At 39.8% G+C, this 20518-nt stretch overlaps 1 protein-coding gene across 3 annotated transcripts in view; it reads left to right on the forward strand.

Moving 5' to 3' along the window:
- Window positions 1-20518, forward strand: part of LOC133550831 (vasculin-like protein 1) — a 42069-nt gene that overhangs the window by 9884 nt on the left and 11667 nt on the right. For all 3 annotated transcript variants that reach the window (XM_061896898.1, XM_061896896.1, XM_061896895.1), the window contains 4 exons: window positions 1466-2433; window positions 4251-4365; window positions 10819-10948; window positions 16567-16895. In XM_061896898.1, the coding sequence (XP_061752882.1) occupies window positions 4306-4365; window positions 10819-10948; window positions 16567-16895 (519 nt within the window). In that variant the 5' untranslated portion in view covers window positions 1466-2433; window positions 4251-4305. The remainder of the gene's footprint in view (window positions 1-1465; window positions 2434-4250; window positions 4366-10818; window positions 10949-16566; window positions 16896-20518) is intronic.

Raw genomic sequence — 20518 nt, forward strand, 5'->3', positions numbered from 1 at the left:
ACGCAAAAAATGTGGCTTGGCTCAAAAAAAGGTTGAAAAACACTGCGGTAGAAAACGGATGGAGGGATAAAAATGCATGAGAATTTTTCACATTTTTTACGTTATTTTTAACACTGATTACCCGTGGAATTATTCATTACTTATTGTGTTAAGCAATGTAAGATAAGATTAATCTGAGAGCCAGCTGCAGTCATCAAAAGAGCCACATCTGGCTCTAGAGCAGGGGCGCTCACACTTTTTCTGCAGGCGAGCTACTTTTCAATTGACCAAGTCGAGGAGATCTACCTCATTCCTATTTATAATTTATATTTATTTATTTATGAAAGAGACATTTTTGTTAACAAGTTAATGGTGTTTAATGATAATACAAGCATGTTTAACACACATAGATTCCTTTCTTTCATGAAGACAAGAATATAAGTTGGTGTATTACCTGATTCTGATGACTTGCATTGATTGGAATTAGACAGTGGTGCTGATAACGTCCGCATTTTCAAATGGAGGAAAAAAAAAGTCCTCCTTTCTGTCCAATACCACATGAAAGTGGTTGGATTTGGCATCTCATTTGTCCAACTTGCATACTCGTTTTTAAAGACTTTGTTATGAGAGTAGCATATGTGTGTGGCCCTTTAATGTCTGGCAGCAGGTGAGTGACGTCAGTGACTGTGCGGGTGGGCAAGCAAGTGAGAAAGCGGTCGCTGAGGGCGGGGGAGAAATACATTGGCATCAAACTCCGTAGTTTGCTAGCTTGTGCACGCTAGCTTTCTGAGACTCTTATTTTGTTAGCACAGGCAGGATGAAACAGGTCTTTTATGGTGAAGACAGGAACTGTGCGTTCGGTCTTTAGAATTTTGACAGTAGGTACGGAGTCTCTAGAAATAAAATGTGTTTCTCTGCTTCCGCCCTGTTAGTGATTTTTTTCTTAAATATGAGCTCGCAGCAGCCAGCGTCATCTCACAAGATCCTCGGGTGCCGAGAATGTCAAACAACTGACGAAAGTGAAGTCTTGGTATGATTGATGATTGCTCATTTTTATGTCTATTTTTTAATGCCTGGCTTGAGATCGACTGACACACCCTCCGAGATCGACCAGTCGATCGCGAATGACGTAATGGGCACCCCTGCTCTAGAGCCATAAGTTCCCTACCCCTGGTATAAGGTATACAGTACAGAGAGAGATATTTTTAAACGTGTTTAAAAGAATCTGTCATTTTTGGCTTGGATTGATGAGAAGGTGTCCTGTGGACGTTGTATTCCTAACCCCTGGGGCAACGAGCTGCAATGTGCTAGAAAATGCTGCGTTAGCGCTACGGTTTTATTGCTGAAACTGCCGTTAGCGCTACAGTTTTATTACCAAAAACTGTTCTGCTAAGTTTACTTTTGATTTAATGTGCCTCTTTTTGTTTTTTACTGCCACATTTTCTAGAATTGATCATTTCTAACGAGACGTTTTGTTTGTTTGCAGGTGCAGATACTGGCGCGACACCAGGAAGTCATCAGAATAGTGTTCTGTGCGGGAAAGCTTATCCTCAAAGAAAATTAGTTTGGACACATTTTCAGCGTCATCCTCCAAGAGAATAAGATTGACCAAGTGCTCCACATATGGCAGCCTTGTTCTTGGTTTCTGACCTGACCTACCTATGAAACCAGACTCCTCCTCCTTCACCCAGACACCCGCACCTAGTTCAATGGGCGTGTTTCCCAATGTGAAAAGAAGACAGACATCACGATAATGCATCAGCCGGCACGCTTTCTGTTTCACTAACCACAAATGAACATGACAGCAATGTAACACCGGTCCTATTTCCTTCATTGTCATGTGACTTTGAATCGCTTTCCTCCAAACTCTCGCCAGTCTTTTCAGCCCGTGGATGAGGTGAGCGGCGGCACCTCCATTGCCTCCAAAAGACTGTCCCCGGGACTCGTTTTCTTTTCTGCGTGTATTCCCACAGATTGTAAAATGACTGGGTAAACGTGGAGCGGACGCCGAAACCTACTGGCCCACGGTGTGGCAGGATAACGCCTGCTTCTCCCCTCGCTCCACCAACTAAACTGATCAGTACACCTCTTAAAAATACAGTTTCTGTCTCGCGCCTGGCAACAGAGGAAATGACCCCACTAGATCAGTGAAGAGAACGGGACTATAAGCGGAAGCTCTCGGGACAAGATTCACCCAGGGGTTCTTGTGACTTCTGGAAAGCCATCTGCTTCCTGGCCAGTTTTCTAGATCACAGTTCCCCGTCCTCCCGGTGCGCCACCCTGGACGAAGGGATCTGCCTGCGGGGGAATAGGGGTCCTCCTCCTGTCCTGGCAGAAGTTTAGAGACGCTAGTCCCTGTGCCGCTCCCTGTCTGTCAGCGCCGACGGGCCTTAGGAACCAAGCCCAGACGGACTGAGGGAGGAGGCCGAGGACTTCAGAGCCACCGACTCTGGGGTAATTATTGCAAATGTACTCACAACTGTTTATGAATATTGTACGGTTATTAATGCCCCGTATAGATCTGTACAACAACTGGTTCCCATTTCAACCAGTGCTTCCAGAATAACCCCATTTTTCTATTATTACAAAGCTCAAAAGCAGTGAAGTTGTCAGGTTGTGTAAATGCTAAATAAAAAGAGAATACAACGAATCCTTTTCAACCTATATTCAGTTGAATAGACTGCAAAGACAAGATATTTCATGTTCACACTGGAAAACATAATTTTTTGCAAATATTAGCTCATTTAGAATGTGATGCCTGCAGCATCTTTCAAAAAAGCTGGCACAAGTGGCAAAAAAGAGTGAGAAAGTTGAGTAATGCTCATAAAAGACTTATTGGGAACATCCCACAGGTGAACAGGCTAATTGGGAACAGGCGGGTGCCATGATTGGGTATAAAAGCAGCTTCCATGAAATGCTCAGTCGTTCACAAACAAGGACGGGGCGAGGGTCATCACTTTGTCAACAAATGCCTGCGCAAATTGTTTAAGAACAACATTTCTCAAGCAGCTATTGCAAGGAATTTAGGGATTTCACCAGCTACACTCCCTAATATCATCTAAAGGTTTAGACAATCTGGAGAAATCACTGCACGTATGCCAGGATATTACGCACCTTGCATCCCTCAGGCGGTGCTACATCAAAAAAAAAAACATCAGTGTGTAAAGGATATCACTGCGTGGGCTCAGGAACACTTCAGAAAACCACTGTCAGTAACTACAGTTGGTCGCTACATCTGTAAGTGCAAGTTAAAACTCTACTATTAAAAGCCATTTATCAACAACACCCGGAAAGGCTTTGTTGGGCCCGAGTGCATCTAAGATGGACTGATGCAAAGTGGAAAAGTGTTCTGTGGTCTGACGAGTCCACATTTCAAATTGTTTTTGGAAACTGTGGACGTCGTGTTCTCCGGACCAAGAGGAAAAGAACCATCCGGACTGTTCTAGGCGCAAAGTGTAAAAGCCAGCATGCGTGATGGTATGGGGGTGTTTTAGTGGCCAAGGCATGGGTAACTTACACATCTGTGAAGGCACCATTAATGCTGAAAGGTACATACAGCTTTTGGAGCAACATATGTTGCCATACAAGCAACGTTATATTAGACGCCCCTGCTTATTTCAGCAAGACAATGCCAAGCCACCTGTTACAACAGTGTAATAGTAAAAGAGTGCGTGTACTAGACTGGCCTGCCTGTAGTCCAGAGCTGCCTCCCATTGAAAATGTGTGGTGCAATATGAAGGTAGACTATGTCTCCCGGCTGGCCTTGGAACGCCTCGGGATCCCCCGGGAAGAGGTGGACGAAGTGGCTGGGGAAAAAGAAGTCTGCTTAGGCTGTTTTCCCCTGTGTCCTGACCTTGGATATGCGGAAGAAGATGGATGGATGGATGGACTGTTGAACAACTTAAGCTGTACATCAAGCAAGAATGGGAAAGAATTCCACTTCAAAAATGTGTCTCCTCAGTTCCCAAACCTTTACTGAGTGTTGTTAAAAGGAAAGGCCATGTAACACACTTTAAAAAATGCCTTTTTTTGCCATCTGTTCCTTCCATTAAATTCTAACGTCATGATTATTTGCAAAAATGACCAAAGTTTCTCAGTGTGAAGATGAAATATATTGTCTTTGCAGTCTATTCAACTGAATATAAGTTGAAAAGGATTTGTTGTTTTCTCTTTTTATTTACCATTTACACGTGATAACAACGTCACAGCTTGTGGGGTTTGTACTTGAAACATAAAAAATGGCATTCCTGATGTCCATCTCCTTTTGTCAGATCCTGGCCATGAGGTTTGATGCCTCGATCCACTGACCAGAAACACTGGACCTAAATGGCGCAGCATGACTTTGTCCCTGCCTGGCTTAACTTCTCCACGCCCCAGCCTGCCAAGGTTCGTAGCTGCATGCACAGCGAGGTACCTCCGTTTTCATCAGGAAGTCCCCTCTAAAGGGTCGAAATCAGAAAAACGAATGTAAATCCAACTCATCCGGTCAAACACAAAACACTTTAAAACTGCGGCCCGCTGGCCAATTGTGCTTTGATTGATTGATTGATTGATACTTTTATTAGTAGATTGCACAGTACAGTACATATTCCGTACAATTGACCACTAAATGGTAACACCCGAATAAGTTTTTCAACTTGTTTAAGTCGGGGTCCACGTTAATCAATTCATGGTACAAATATATACTATCTACATAATACAGTCATCACACAAGTTAATCATCATAGTATGTACATTGAATTATTTACATTATTTACAATCCGGGGGGTGGGATGAGGAGCTTTGGTTGATATCAGAACTTCAGTCATCAACAATTGCATCAACAGAGAAATGTGGACATTGAAACAGTGTAGGTCTTACTTAGTAGGATATGTACAGCCAGCAGAGAACATAGTGAGTTCAGATAGCATAAGAACAAGTATATACATTAGAAGTACATTTGAGTTGTTTATAATCCGGGGAGATGGGATGTGAATGGAGGAGGGTATTAGTAAAGTGTTGATGTTGCCTGGAGGTGTTGTTTTAGAGCGGTTTTGAAGGAATATAGAGATGCACTTACTTTTATACCTGTTGGGAGTGCATTCCACATTGATGTGGCATAGAAGGAGAATGAGTTAAGACCTTTGTTAGATCGGAATCTGGGTTTAACGTGGTTTGTGGAGCTCCCCCTGGTGTTGTGGTTATGGCGGTCATTTACATTAAGGAAGTAATTTGACATGTACTTCGGTATCAAGGAGGTGTAGCGGATTTTATAGACTAGGCTCAGTGCAAGTTGTTTTACTCTGTCCTCCACCCTGAGCCAGCCCACTTTGGAGAAGTGGGTTGGATTGAGGTGTGATCTGGGGTGGAGGTCTAAAAGTAACCGGATTAGCTTATTCTGGGATGTTTGGAGTCTAGATTTGAGGGTTTTGGAGGTGCTGGGTTACCAGGAGGTGCAAGCGTAATCGAAGAAGGGTTGAATGAGAGTTCCCGCTAGAATCCTCAAGGTGCTTTTGTTGACCAGAGAGGAGATTCTGTAGAGGAAGCTCGTTCTTTGGTTGACCTTTTTGATCACCTTTGCTTTGCTTTCCTGCATCTACTTTGTTTTAGCAATCAAGAATATTTCAGTTTTTTATCTTTCTTTGTGGGGACATTGTTGGTTGTCATGTCATGTTCGGGTGTATGTGGTCTTTGCTCCACAGTAAGTCTTTGCTGTTGTCCAGCATTCTGTTTTTGTTTACTTTGTAGCCAGTTCAGTTTTAGTTTCGCTCTGCATAGCCTTCCTTAAGCTTTAATGCCTTTTCTTAGGGGCACTCAGCTTTTGTTTATTTTTGGTAGGGATGCACCGATTAATCGGTAACCGAATATATTCGGCCGAATATGGCAAAAAAAGCCACATTTGGCCTTCAGTGGAATGAGTTAAAAACAAGGCCGAATAGTGGCGTGTGACGCAATTTTTTGACGCGGTGACGCAATCAACCAACGTGCAGTGATGTGGTGACGTTGTGATATGTTGTGAACCTGTATAGTGTATGAGGTTACAAGCACACACTTATTGAGATTTAGTGGGGCGTCTGTTTACATTATTAGCCTGTTGTGTAGGCTACCTGTATAAGTGTAAGAGGTTACAAGCACACACTTAATTGAGATTTACTTAAGCCTTCTGTTTACATTATTAGCATATCTACTGTGGCTAAGCAGACTTTTGCCAAAAGGACAATAATTCATTTGTTGTGGGTTCATGCACTTTAATGCACTTTATTTTTTTTTGGAATGCATGTTTTGTTCGAAGGCCTAATACAGGGGTGCCCATTACGTCGATCTCGGAGGGTGTGTCAGTCGATCTCAAGCCAGGCATTAAAAAATATCCATAAAAATGAGCAATCATCAATCATACCAAGACTTCACTTTCGTCAGTTGTTTGACATTCTCGGCACCTGAGGATCTTGTGAGATGACGCTGGCTGCTGCGAGCTCATATTTAAGAAAAAAATCACTAACAGGGCGGACGCAGAGAAACACATTTTATTTCTAGAGACTCCGTACCTACTGTCAAAACTCTAAAGACCGACTGCACAGTTCCTGTCTTCACCATAAAAGACCTGTTTCATCCTGCCTGTGCTAACAAAATAAGAGTCTCAGAAAGCTAGCGTGCACAAGCTAGCAAGCTACGGAGTTTGATGCCAATGTATTTCTCCCCCACCCTCCGCGACCGCTTTCTCACTTGCTTGCCCACCCGCACTCTCACTGACGTCACTCACCTGCTGCCAGACATTAAAGGGCCACACACATATGCTACTCTCATAAAAAAGTGTTTAAAAACGAGTATGCAAGTTGGACAAATGAGATGGCAAATCCAACCACTTTTATGTGGTACTGGACAGAAAGGAGGACTTTTTTTTTCCTCCATTTGAAAATGCGGACGTTATCAGCACCACTGTCTAATTCCAATCAATGCAAGTCATCAGAATCAGGTAATACACCAACTTATATTCTTGTCTTCATGAAAGAAAGGAATCTATGTGTGTTAAACATGCTTGTATTATCATTAAACACCATTAACTTGTTAACAAAAATGTCTCTTTCATAAATAAATAAATATAAATTATACATAGGAATGAGGTAGATCTCCTCGACTTGGTCAATTGAAAAGTAGCTCGCCTGCAGAAAAAATGTGAGCGCCCCTGGCCTAATATAAATGAAAAACTGCTTTTTTTGAAAAGCAAAGACTACTGGAATATTAAAAAAATGTCAATATTCAATAAAAAATTACTTTATTTGAAAAACATGTCTAAATATTTATTCTAGGCTATTTATGCAACATTAAAAAAATTGTGAAAAACTGCATTCATTATTCGGTCTTCGGCCAAGCGTTTAAATTTTATTCGGCTTCGGCCACAAATTTTCATTTCGGTGCATCCCTAATTTTTGGTTTAAGCATTAGACACCTTTTTACATGCACACTGCCTCCCGCTGTTTCCGACATCTCCAAAGCATTTAGCTACCGGCTGCCACCTACTGATATGGAAGAGTATTACACGGTTACTCTGCCAACCAACAACACATCATTTGTAGACTATTATTACTGGTTTGCAAAAAATATTTTTAACCCAAATTGGTGCAATTAGATAATCTCCCACGGCACAGTGGTTAAAAAACACTGATCTCGACGATCCCCAGTGGAATACATCGTGGCTGTTTACACTAATGACTGACACGGTCAACCGGGTTGGTTTTAGATGGCGTTGAACAGATGTTGAGTGCAGAATGTTGTTGTGTTGCCTCACGGAAATGACTTGTTTGATTGTCCAGTCTTTGTGGATAATATGCCGTGAGTCAAGTTTCCCAGCCGTAAAATCCAGTCCGACTGACAAACAAGAAGAAGGTCACTGTCTGGTCCACAGTGCCGCGTTTGTTCACTGTCGAGACCACAATGCTAATGCCGTGCTATTGGAACTAATTGTCTGCTGTGTGATTCTTGCACTGATCATCTGGCCTTTAAACCGCATATGTCAAAGAGATGGAACAGATTCATATTTGTTTGTACCTAACCTTGCGGTGTTTACAATTCCCAGGTGTTTATAGTAGGCAATAGGGTTGTACGGTACTAGTATAGTGTCGCGGTACTAATGAATCAAAATCTATACTCTGTTTGAAAAGTACCGGTTCCCAACAAGCATGAAGGCGTGTCGTCACGTGACATTGCTGCTTTTAGGAGCAGAGGAGCATGTTGGGCAGCGCGCACACACAGAGTACTTACAAGCAGACACAGTGTGTAGACAGAAAAGGGAGAACGGACGCATTTTGGTGTAAAAAGTCAAGATAAAGGTGAAGTTATAACACTGAAACACCCTCAGGAAGAGCTGCTTTAAGACATGACTAACATCCATCCACAGTGTTTTAGCTACTTCTAAATCACTAATCCTGGTCTTCATGACGACAGATAAAGTTTCTTACACGTATCATTATCACTGGAGGAAGAGCTAAACATGCTTTACTACACAGCGTAGGAGGATACAATAGCTCACCGCCATCACAATGTAAACACGCCATGGGTGGATCTACACCTGACATCCACTGTAATGATACCAAGTACAAGAGCGTATCTAGTCGATACTACTATGATTACATCGATATTTTTTATCGTCACGAAATCTTTTTTTTTTTTTTTATGGTAAATGGTAAATGGGTTATACTTGTATAGCGCTTTTCTACCTTCAAGGTACTCAAAGCGCTTTGACACTATTTACACACACACATTCACACACTGATGGCGGGAGCTGCCATGCAAGGCCCTAACCACGAACCATCAGGAGCAAGGGTGAAGTGTCTTACTCAAGGACACAACAGGCGTGACGAGGTTAGTAGAAGGTGGGGATTGAACCAGGAACCCTCAGGTTGCTGGCACGGCCACTCTCCCAACTGCGCCACGCCGTCCCAATTTTTTTTCAATTTTAATTACGTTTATAAAGTCAGTAAACACGTCCCTGGACACAAGAGGACTTTGAATATGACGAATGTATGATCCTGTAACTACTTTGTATCGGACCGATACCTAAATGTGTGGTGTCATCCAAAACTAACGTAAGGTATCAAAGAAGAGAAGAATAAGTGATTATTACATTTTAACAGAAGTGTAGATAGAACATGTTGAAACAGAAAACAGCGCGACACCTACCCTTTACATCAGTATTTCTGAACAATGTTATTATTGGTTTATTTGGTGTTATATTTTATTGTATGATCCTGTAACTACTTGCTATCGGATCCATACCGAAATGTGTGGTATCATCATAAACTAACGTAAGGCATCAAAGAAAGAAGAATAAGTGATTATTACATTTGAACAGAAGTGTCGATAGAATATGTTAAAACAGAAAATAAGCAGATATTAACAGTTAATGAACAAGTAGATGAATCATCTATTTTTACAGTTTGTCCCTCATAATGTGTTCCAAATAGTAGGTAGATAAATGATACAATATGTTACTGCAGAGTAGGGATGTCCCGATCCAGGTTTTTATACTTCCGATCCGATACCGATATTGTTTTTGCACTTCCGATCCGATACCGATACTGGCCTATCCGAACATGTATTAAAGTTTAAAGTTATTTAGCCTACTTAGTTGTCAGATTCATGCTGAAAATTATTTTAGTACTCTTGATAACAACTAGCCAGCTGGATTAGGTGAGTTTGAATAGCACACAATAGTTGGTATTCAAGGATAAACACAAAATGTCAAAAATTATACATGACAAACAGAAATGGCATCATTAAACAGTAAAACAGTGAACAGTATAAAGTGCAAATAATGCTGTAAACATTATTAAAAAAAGCAAAACACGCAACCTGAGTGGGATAAAATGTCTAACTCAGCATCAATACTTGCTCTTGAACAAGTGTAAACTTAAAAAAAAAAAAAATATATATATATATATATATATATATATATATATATATATATATATATATATATATATATATATATATATATATATATATATATATATATATATATATATATCTCTACACACTCCCTTCAATTGTTTGCCCCAGTCAGGGGGGCCAAGAATTGAAGTCCGAGCATAATGGGGAGATTCTTTCTAAGAAAGACGAGCACCTCAAGATACTCAGGTGTCAGCCTGCCCCTGTCTTCATCTATGATGAGTGCTAAAAAGCCTCTCACTCGCAAGAGTCATTAAAATGTCTTACAACTTTACCACTACGCTTGACTTTATCGTGGCATGTTTTGCACTCCACCTCTTCATCTTTTTCGTTTTGTAGGATAAAATAATCCCACACAGCTGATATTTTTACCTTAACTCTTAATTCAGACGGCTGTCTGAATGGTTAGAACGCAGACCTGTGGATGTTTTGAAGGTGTTTTGGAAAATATGGAACGGCGTTTAGGGAGCAGCAGAAGAGTGGAATGTATTATTTAAATTGGTGTGTTGGAAAACACGGACCGGAGTTTTTTAAAAAAGTGGATCTAAATCAGCATTTTCCCATGCCTTGCCGATACGCATTTTTTGGCAAATATCGGCGGCCGATCCGATCCAAATATCGGATCGGGACAACCCTACTGCAGACTAATTAGGAGTCTTTGTTTACTTACTACTAAAAGACAAGTTGTCTATTTAAGGACTAAATGACAGCAATAAACATATGTTTCATGTACACTAACATTTTTTGTCACAATAAAGACAATAATAATTTTAGAACGGGTACCAAAATATTGGTGTCAGGACAACCCCAGTAGGCAAGAGCCTTATCTAAGTTGGATTACAAGATTTTGATCCATCCATTGTGATTTGTTGTCATCTGTCACTAACCTGATCTATTTCATGCCCCCTCCCACAGTCCCATGCAGCCGCCCTTGATAGACAAGGTGAAGCTCACCTCCACAGAGAGGGCAGAAACACTGTGAGCCGCCGGCGCCACAACTCCTCTGATGGCTTCTTCAACAATGGCTCCCTGCGTGCTCCAACAGGTACCGGTCGTGACGGCTGTTAAACAAACTCTCCTTACGGGTCAACAGTCACACTGGAATATTTATGACCTCACTGAATAATTGTAGTCCAAATACCAAAGATGCATGTAGCAGAGTGGCTGTGCTGCCATTAAGGCTGAACGACATCATGGATGTAACATCAATATACAAACAATCATACACACAACACATATCTGTTGTGTTGTTGTGAACGACATCATGGATGTAACATCAATGTACAAACAATCATACACACAACACGTATCTGTTGTGTTGTTGTGAACGACATCATGGATGTAACATCAATGTACAAACAATCATACACACAACACATGTCATCTGTTGTGTTTTTGTGAACGACATCATGGATGTAACATCAATGTACAAACAATCATACACACAACACATATCTGTTGTGTTGTTGTGAACGACATCATGGATGTAACATCAATGTACAAACAATCATACACACACAACACATATCTGTTTTGTTGTTGTGAACGACATCATGGATGTAACTTCAATGTACAAACAATCATACACACACACAACACATGTCATCTGTTGTGTTGTTGTGAACGACATCATGGAGGTAACGTCAATGTACAAACCATTATACACACACAACACATGTCATCTGTTGTGTTGTTGTGAACGACATCATGGATGTAACTTCAATGTACAAACAATCATACACACAAAACACATGTCATCTGTTGTGTTGTTGTGAACGACATCATGGATGTAACATCAATGTACAAACAATCATACACACACAACACATGTCATCTGTTGTGTTGTTGTGAACGACATCATGGATGTAACTTCAATGTGCAAACAATCATATACACACACACAACACATGTCATCTGTTGTGTTGTTGTGAACGACATCATGGAGGTAACATCAATGTACAAACAATCATACACACACAACACATGTCATCTGTTGTGTTGTTGTGAACGACATCATGGATGTAACATCAATGTACAAACAATCATACACACACAACACATATCATCTGTTGTGTTGTTGTGAACGACATCATGGATGTAACATCAATATACAAACAATCATACACACAACACATATCTGTTGTGTTGTTGTGAACGACATCATGGATGTAACATCAATGTACAAACAATCATACACACACAACACATGTCATCTGTTGTGTTGTTGTGAACGACATCATGGAGGTAACATCAATGTACAAACAATCATACACACACAACACATATCATCTGTTGTGTTGTTGTGAACGACATCATGGATGTAACATCAATGTACAAACAATCATACACACACAACACATCTGTTTTGTTGTTGTGAACGACATCATGGATGTAACATCAATGTACAAACAATCATACACACACAACACATGTCATCTGTTGTGTTGTTGTGAACGACATCATGGATGTAAAGAAAAGTACCTTGCGCAAGCATAATGTATTTAAATACGTTTACTCAATTATAATGATTTGGCCGAAATGCTTCTCAAAAATGTCCAATAAATAATCCCATAAGTATTGCACTCTTATGGAGATGTAATGATAAGTCGCTGTATAACTTCCCAGAGTTAGTATCACCATTTTAAATGAAAATCATTGTAAAACTGTGATTGATACACTTTGATAAACTCACAGATTGGTGGCACCGCACATTTGCAAGAGAAGCAAGCTAGCTGAATTGCTAGCATGAAAACAAGAGACCTTAATGTCCTTTCTCCATTAAAAAATGACATCTCCAATGTAAAGTAGTACAAACACATGACTGTCTGGACAACCAAGATAGTCAATGGTGCACATTAATTAAACCAACAGCTTTACTCAGAAATATGACAACAGGAAATAAATTTGCATGACATCACATCAACACGTTTGTTTTTTTTGTTTTGTTTTAAATAAAAAACCCAAAGACTTTTGCAAATTAAAACAGAAAATAAACCCATTTAGACACGCAAATAAAAATAACATGGTTTTTAAGTAGTTGAAATATTATACAACATATTTTTTCTGCCAAGAAAGTAAATTATACTGTGTATTTTTATTTATTGTATATATTTTTATATATATAAAACGTGGTTTTAAGTGTCTAGTACTACTTTTTTAATACATGTAAAAATAACATGATACTTCTGGGGACAATAGCCATGATATGACATTTTTTATATTGTTACACCCCTACACTCACTCCTACTATTTATTGTACACTACAGTCTCTTTATTCAGAGTAAGTGGTGTATTTTTAGAGACCTCAAACTACAAAAGCCAAAAGCAGTGAAGTTGTCACATTGTGTAAATGGTAAATTAAAAAGGAATACAATCATTTGCAAATCCTTATATTAAATCGAATGGACTGCAAATACAAAATATCTAACATTCAAACTGGTAATTTTTGGAATGTGATGCCTTCAACATGTTTCAAAAAAACACAAGTGGCAAAAAAGAGTGAGAAAGTTGAGGAATGCTCATCAAACACTTATTTGTAACATCCCACAGGTGAACAGGCTAATTGGGAAGAGGTGGGTGCCATGATTGGCTATAAAAGCAGCTTCCATGAAATGTTCACTCATTCACAAATAAGAATGGGGCGAGGGTCACCCCATTGTCTGCAAATGCGCAAGTAAATTGTTGAACAGTTTAAGAACTGTTGTAAAAAAGAACATTTCTCAACCAGCTATTGCATGGATTTTAGGGATTTCATGTGCAAGATGTACTACTGTGATGCATGTGGTCAATAACAATCGCTCTGGACCTCACCCATTGGTTGGCATAATTAATTATAATATCTCTCAAGTCATATTTTACAAATAAACTTAGAGCATTCCGCTCGCTGTAGTTGGGTGACCCCTGAATTAAGCTATTCTTTGGTTTACCACTAGATGGAGCCCAGCTGGTCCCAAATCTGGTGCCAAATGATCAGACTTGAAGCACTTTGGAGCGTTTAGACCAGAGCTGGGCAAATATTTTGACTCGGGGCCCACATTGAGAGAAAAAATGAGTCTGATAGTATAAATGTTATGTACACATTCATCTGTAAAAGTGTGCTGTACAAAATGTGTGTTAGGGTCCCTTTTTTGCAGGAACACTAATATTTAAAGTCACATTGTCCGATATAGAGTTCTTAAAAAGTTATGACAGACCACCTCAAAAAACGGAATGGAATTTCACAGTTTTTTTTGCTGAATGGGACACCCAAAACGTACATGAAAATAAACAAAGTGGGATTTACATTATTACCTATGAACAATAAAACACTGAATATTACCAACATTTGAACATCTTTTACTTCTCAGACCAGCTCCTGCATAGTTGTGTATCTTTTACAATCAAGCAAAACACAACAAAAGTGTAACAAACAAACAAGATTAATAAACACCTACAATATGATATATTATCACTTGTGTGCACACATTTGTTGTGCAAATTTGCTCCCGCATCAGTTCCTGACACACGCGTTTCGGGCTGGCTGCTCTGAAAACAAACCCCGCCCACTCTGCTTTGTTCCTCGTAGATTACCGTAAACGCAGATTTCACCCATTGAAATTAGGGCTGGGCGATATATGGAATATACTGGATATATCATGGGTTTGTCTCTGTGCAATAGAGAAAATGACTATATGTTGATATTGGAGTATACGTTCTCACGCAGTTGCTTTTAGCTGCGGGCATTACACTACAGGCTCTTCCCACTCTGTCTTGACTCTGCTTTTCACAGAAACATAAAACAAGCACACCTTCTTACATAGGTCACATACGTATACGCCCTCACGGAACAGACAGGTAGGGGAATGGTTAACGTTAGCTGTGATGCGAGTGGTGCGGTGCAAGTGGTAATACGAGAGAAAGAAGGTGCCAACAAATGAAGGAAGAATAATTAATTCCAAAGAAAAACAGCGGGGGGGTCCATCGTCTGGCGGTGGTTTGGCTTCAAGCGGGAAGATGTTGAACAAACAACCGTAGTATGTCAGGTGTGGGGCAAAAGCCTTGCTACAAAAAGTAGCATTACTGCTAAATTGTAGCATCATTTGAAAAGTCACCCACTAGGGAATGAAGAGTGTTTGAAACTCCACATGTCAACCTCTCTGGCCAATGCCACGTCCACAAAATGCCAAAGCAACTATTTCCACATCAACACCGTATAAAAAAAAAATCAACAACAGAAGGAGATGACGTCTACAGGAAGCTACCACATAGCGAAGGACATACGCTATTTGATCTCCTATTATGCAGCTCATTATTATTTGGCACTTATTGAAATATCTTGTGTGACATCATGCACAAAAGTCCACTTTATTTGTTTTAAACTATTGTAGTGGCGTTCTGTACAAAAAGTGCGCTTTAACTTAGTGTTGTTTTGATACGTAATCTTAGTGACATCATGCACAAAAGTGCACTTTATTTGTTTTAAACTCTTGTAGTGGCGTTCTGTACAAAAAGTGCAGTTTGATTTAGTGTTGTTTTGATATGTCATCTTAGTGACGTCACGACCAAAAGTGCACTTTATTTTAAACTCTTGTAGTGGCGTTCTGTACAAAAAGTGCACTTTAATTTAGTGTTGTTTTGATATGTCATCTTAGTGACATCATGCACAAAAGTTCACTTTATTTGTTTTAAAGTATTGTAGTGGCGATCCGTACAAAAAGTGCACTTAAATTTAGTGTTGTTTTTGATTTGTTATGTCATCTTAGTGACATCATGCACAAAAGTGCACTCATAGCTTTTTTTTTTAAATGTCTCTGACAATCTTGCACTTTCTGTTTTGGAAATGAGATGAATGTTTGTGCCACAGCTTAATAACTGTAATAAATTGACTTGCATGAAAGTTTAAAAGTAGCATATATAAATGCAGTATGAAGAAGAATGAATGTAGACACATAGAATCATCATACTGCTGTGATTATATGCATCAAGTGTTCATTTAAGGCTAAGGCAAAATATCCACATATATATAATGTATCCTGACACGGCCTAAAAATATTGAGATATGACTAAAAGGCCATATTGCCCAGCCCTCGGTGAAATACTTAGAATAGTTGTGGTCATTTAAAAACAGCACTGCACATCATAATGGCAGCTACACTTTTTATGTAATCGGTCTAATAAAACTGATGTAGAACGTCCGGCAGGCTGGATTGAAAATGTTAATGTACCGCATTTTGCCCACGTCCGGTTTAGACTGATCTGTGTCACTTGAAATTGGGATTTTAGCTCCAACGGACATTTGTGTCTGAATGACAATGTTTGTAGCTGTCTTTCAAATATGGAAAAAAGATCTTATTTGAAGTCACATGTACATGCTACACTTTGATCTATGAAAGTGTGATTTTTTTTTATTTGGTTTTGTAAGCATAAACTTGTTTAATATAGTTGTCCAAAAAAGCCGAGATGAGTTTCAAAAAGTCCGATGGCACAGATGGAAGGAAAGTCTAAGATGTTTTTTTTAACATCTTATAAAAATGTCATTCACTTTAAAATCTTTGAAGATTTGTCATTGTCAATATTTTTAGATGCCACTGTCAAGTAAAGAGAAATTAAGCACGGCAAAATGAGCGCACTTGTCTTCGAAAAGCTTATTTGTCACTGAACCTGTGTGCTTGTTCTCTTTTGAAGGTGACGGGTGGCAGCAGCCCTCATTGCTTTTGAGACACGACTCTGTGGACTCGGGGGTGGCCAAAGGAGGGCACAGTGGGCTGGCAGGGGGGTCTTGCTGGAAGGACACACCCAGCTGGCATGGAAGTCTGCGGGGGGCCCAGGACAGCCACCACCACCAGGGGCGCCACACCAAGCGGGGAGGGGGCGACAGGGACAGGCAGGGAGGGCACCGGCAGCGCAATGGTAACTACCATCCCCGCAAGGGCACCTCGTACCAGGACAAGTTTCCAAATGAAGAACGCAAAGACAGCAAGGACGACAAGCTGAAGTTTGTGGAAGAGGACTTTGTGAGTAACCAATGAATTGTTACAGTTTGCATTCAAAACAAAACACACTCAATTCTGGGAGTAAAAGTGTTATGCTAGACTTTAAAAAAACAACGAATCAACTTGGAGTTGCACAGTTCCATTATTTAATGGACGAGGTTAATAAAAAGAACATACCGCATTTTTCGGACCACAGAGCGCTCCGGATTAAAAGGTGCACTGCCGATGAGCTGGTCTATTCAGGTCTACCGTATTTCCTTGAATTGCCGCCTGGTATATAGAATTACTGCCGGGTCAAACTCGTTTGGCAAAATAATTAGCGCATGCTTAGCATTACCACCGGCTCAGGATTAACGCCCGGGTCAAACTCGTTATGCAAAATATTCTTTTTATTAGTGCATGTCTAGAATTTACGCCGGGTCAAACTCGTCACGAGTGACACTTGTCATCATTTTCAAAATGGAGGAGGCTGATTTCAAAAATTTGAAATCGCATAAAGGAAAGATGTTTAAGAGCTATTCAGTAGGATTTAAGGTCCAAGCTATTGAATATGCTAAAAAGAACAGTAAGCAGCTGTGTTTTATTAATATACCGTAGCTGCGTGTGTCAAATATGAGTCATTAAATGGCTCCTGCCTCCTTTTGGTAGAGGCCGCTAGTGATCCTTCTTGCGATTACTCGGCTGCAGAAGAAGTGACAACAAGCAGCAAGAGTGAGCAGCGATCGTTTATTTTTTCCTCTCGCTCGCGCTTTTAACATGGAGGATTACATATCTAAAATAAAACAGTTTTCTGAACTGTACTTCCAATCGAAGCAGGAGGTAATAAAGGAAGATCTCCATCGAGACAGAGAGGCTTTTAAAACTGAATAAAGATAAGGAAGACTTCTATAAACAAGTTATGGATGCTTTTGATCAGAAGGAGCTGCGCATGGACTTTATTTATAAGTAAAGGTAAGACTATAATAAAGTTTTTTTTTTTATTAAATGTGCTTTTCATGTTGGTATCCTTACATCACACTCAAATTTATAAGCGCAGGCCTAAATTTACTGCATGCCTTTAGTAAGCGCCGGAGTGAGAAGAGGTTTTAAATTAATTAGCGCCCCGGCGGCAATTCAAGGAAATACGGTATATTCATACAAAAGGTGCACCGGATTATAAAGCGCATTAAAGGGGCCGTATCGTTTTTTTCTAAAAGTAAAAGACTTCCTTGTGGTCTACATCAGTGATTTTTCAGCCACTGTGCAGTGCCGCGGGAAATTATGCAACTTCACCTAACTTGTCCAAAAAATATTCTTTGCAAATCAATCATAATAATGTGCCGTTGTATCGTGCCTGTTCCGTGTAGAGCTTGGCAGGACAATCTTGTAATACTCCATATCAGCAGGTAGTTCATTGCTTTGTAGAAGTCGGAACGCGTCAAGGATGGTTTGTCGTGATCCCAATAAGCAGAGCACAGCGGGAGGCAGCGTGCAGGTAAAAATGTATGTAACGCTTAAACCAAAAATGAACAAAAGGCAAGTCCCGCTAGGAAAAGGCACTGAAGCATAGGGATGGCTTTGTACATCAAAAGTAAAACTGAACTGGCTACAAAGTCAACAAAAACAGAATGATGGACGACAGCAAAAACTTACAGCGTGTGGAGCAAGGACGCCGTCCACAAAGCACCTCACGTACATGACATAACAATCAACTATGTCCCCACAAAGAAGGGTAGCATACGCACAACTTTAATAGTCTTGATTGTGAAAACAAAGCAGGTGCGGGCAATAGCGCTCAAAGGAAGGCGTGAAGCTGCGACAGGAGAACATCAACAAAACAGGAAGGGTCACCAAAATAACAGCGCAAGACAGGAACTAAAGCAATACACAAAGGAAACAACAAACTCAAAATAAGGCACGACAACCTGGTGGAGTTTCATTTTTTAACCTTTTCTGCTGGTATTTTTTAATAGAAAAAAAAAGGTTGAAAAACACTGCTCTACATAACATGTAATGGTGGTGCTTTGCTCAAAATGTTGCATAGATGATGTTTTACAGACCATCTTCAAGTCGCTTTCTGACAGTCGCTTCAGGATGCACTGTTTTGTGGGCATTCTTATTTACGTGCCTCCACTTCAACAGCGTCTTCTCCCCGTCACCTATGGTGTAGCGTGCAAGGACGGGAGTGGAGGAAGTGTCAAAAGATGGAGCGAACTGTTTTTATATCATTCACACTTCAATCAATAACGTAGCAGCATCTCCTCCTCAACAACACCCGTAAAAAACCGTCCAACCGGAACTCTCTAATAAAAAAGTTCCATGGGTGAATAATGTAAACTCACTACACCGGTATGTTTTAGTGCTTTCATGGCCAGTTTACAGACAGATATAAGTAATAACTTTACACTACTTTATATTAGAAATGGCAACAGCAGAGGATGAATGTCACATAACAAGAAGATAGAGAAAAATAAGGAGCTTATGACTACGGTGTCGTCATGGACTACACTGGTGGACCCACACACCTTTTCAGGACTTATGCAGATCCCAAATACACATCAGCAGGTACTAGAAGTTAAGAAAAGTTGCTTTTGCATAATATTGCGAAACAAAACGCCAGATAATGTCTGCTAATGGGTGCCATTTTACGGTATTTATACACGCACCATAGTAAAACTGTATGTTTCCTGCGCCGGTGTGGCTTCATGGCTTAACGAAGTCGTACTAAAAACATTTTGACAGATTTTTGAGCGCCATGTGTAATTTACTGGTGTATGTCTCTTATGTGTGACTGCCATCTACTGGTCACACTTATCTTTTCACCATGTGCCAAATAAAATTGCTTCGAAGTCCCAAGAGACAACCAGGATTATTCCGTAAATTAGGCACCCCAGATTATAAGGCGCACTGTCGACTTTTTGGAAAAAATGTAACGATTTTAAATGCGCTTAGTGGTCTGAAAAATACAGTCGTTAAGTCGATGTTCTTCTATCACAGTGGTGTCCAACTTGTTTTCATGGTGGGTCACGTGGCAGTCATGGCTGCCCTTTTTAGGGTCCCTTGTAACAGTGAATGTAAGAATATAAAAGTATAATCGCCTTGTTTTGTCTACGTACAAAATGATTGATAGCTTTCTTTGAAATCCTAAGTCAAGGTGACCAGCAGATATTTAGATTTAGACTTAATGATCCACAAGGGAAATTGTTCCACACAGTAGCTCAGTTACAAAGGATGGAAAGGAGAATGCACACAAGGGCACAAAAAGAGGAGGAAAACAAAAGGTATAAAATGGACTTAAAGATGTGCCATAGTAGCAATATAAAATATAGCATATATGTAATATTTACATATTCTATATACAGTATATAATATATACTGATATATCATATTATCGTTATATAGTTATATCTATTGTTATTTTTACAAACTATAATGCGATATATAATAATTAGGGGTGCTAAAGAATGTATATCACATCTGAATCCTGGTTTTTATTTATCTCAATATATAATTGATTAAAAATTGTATTTTTTTTGGGACAAATTATTTAAAAAAATAAAATAAAATTTTAGGACATGTCTATGCTTACTTGGTGCACGTATGTGTCACACGTCAGCAAACAAAAGGAGGATTTGTAAGCTGTTTTGTTAAGGTGTTATTATTAT

The sequence above is a fragment of the Nerophis ophidion genome, linkage group LG04 (genome assembly GCF_033978795.1).
Source record: "Nerophis ophidion isolate RoL-2023_Sa linkage group LG04, RoL_Noph_v1.0, whole genome shotgun sequence".
NCBI classification, from domain to species: domain Eukaryota; kingdom Metazoa; phylum Chordata; class Actinopteri; order Syngnathiformes; family Syngnathidae; genus Nerophis; species Nerophis ophidion.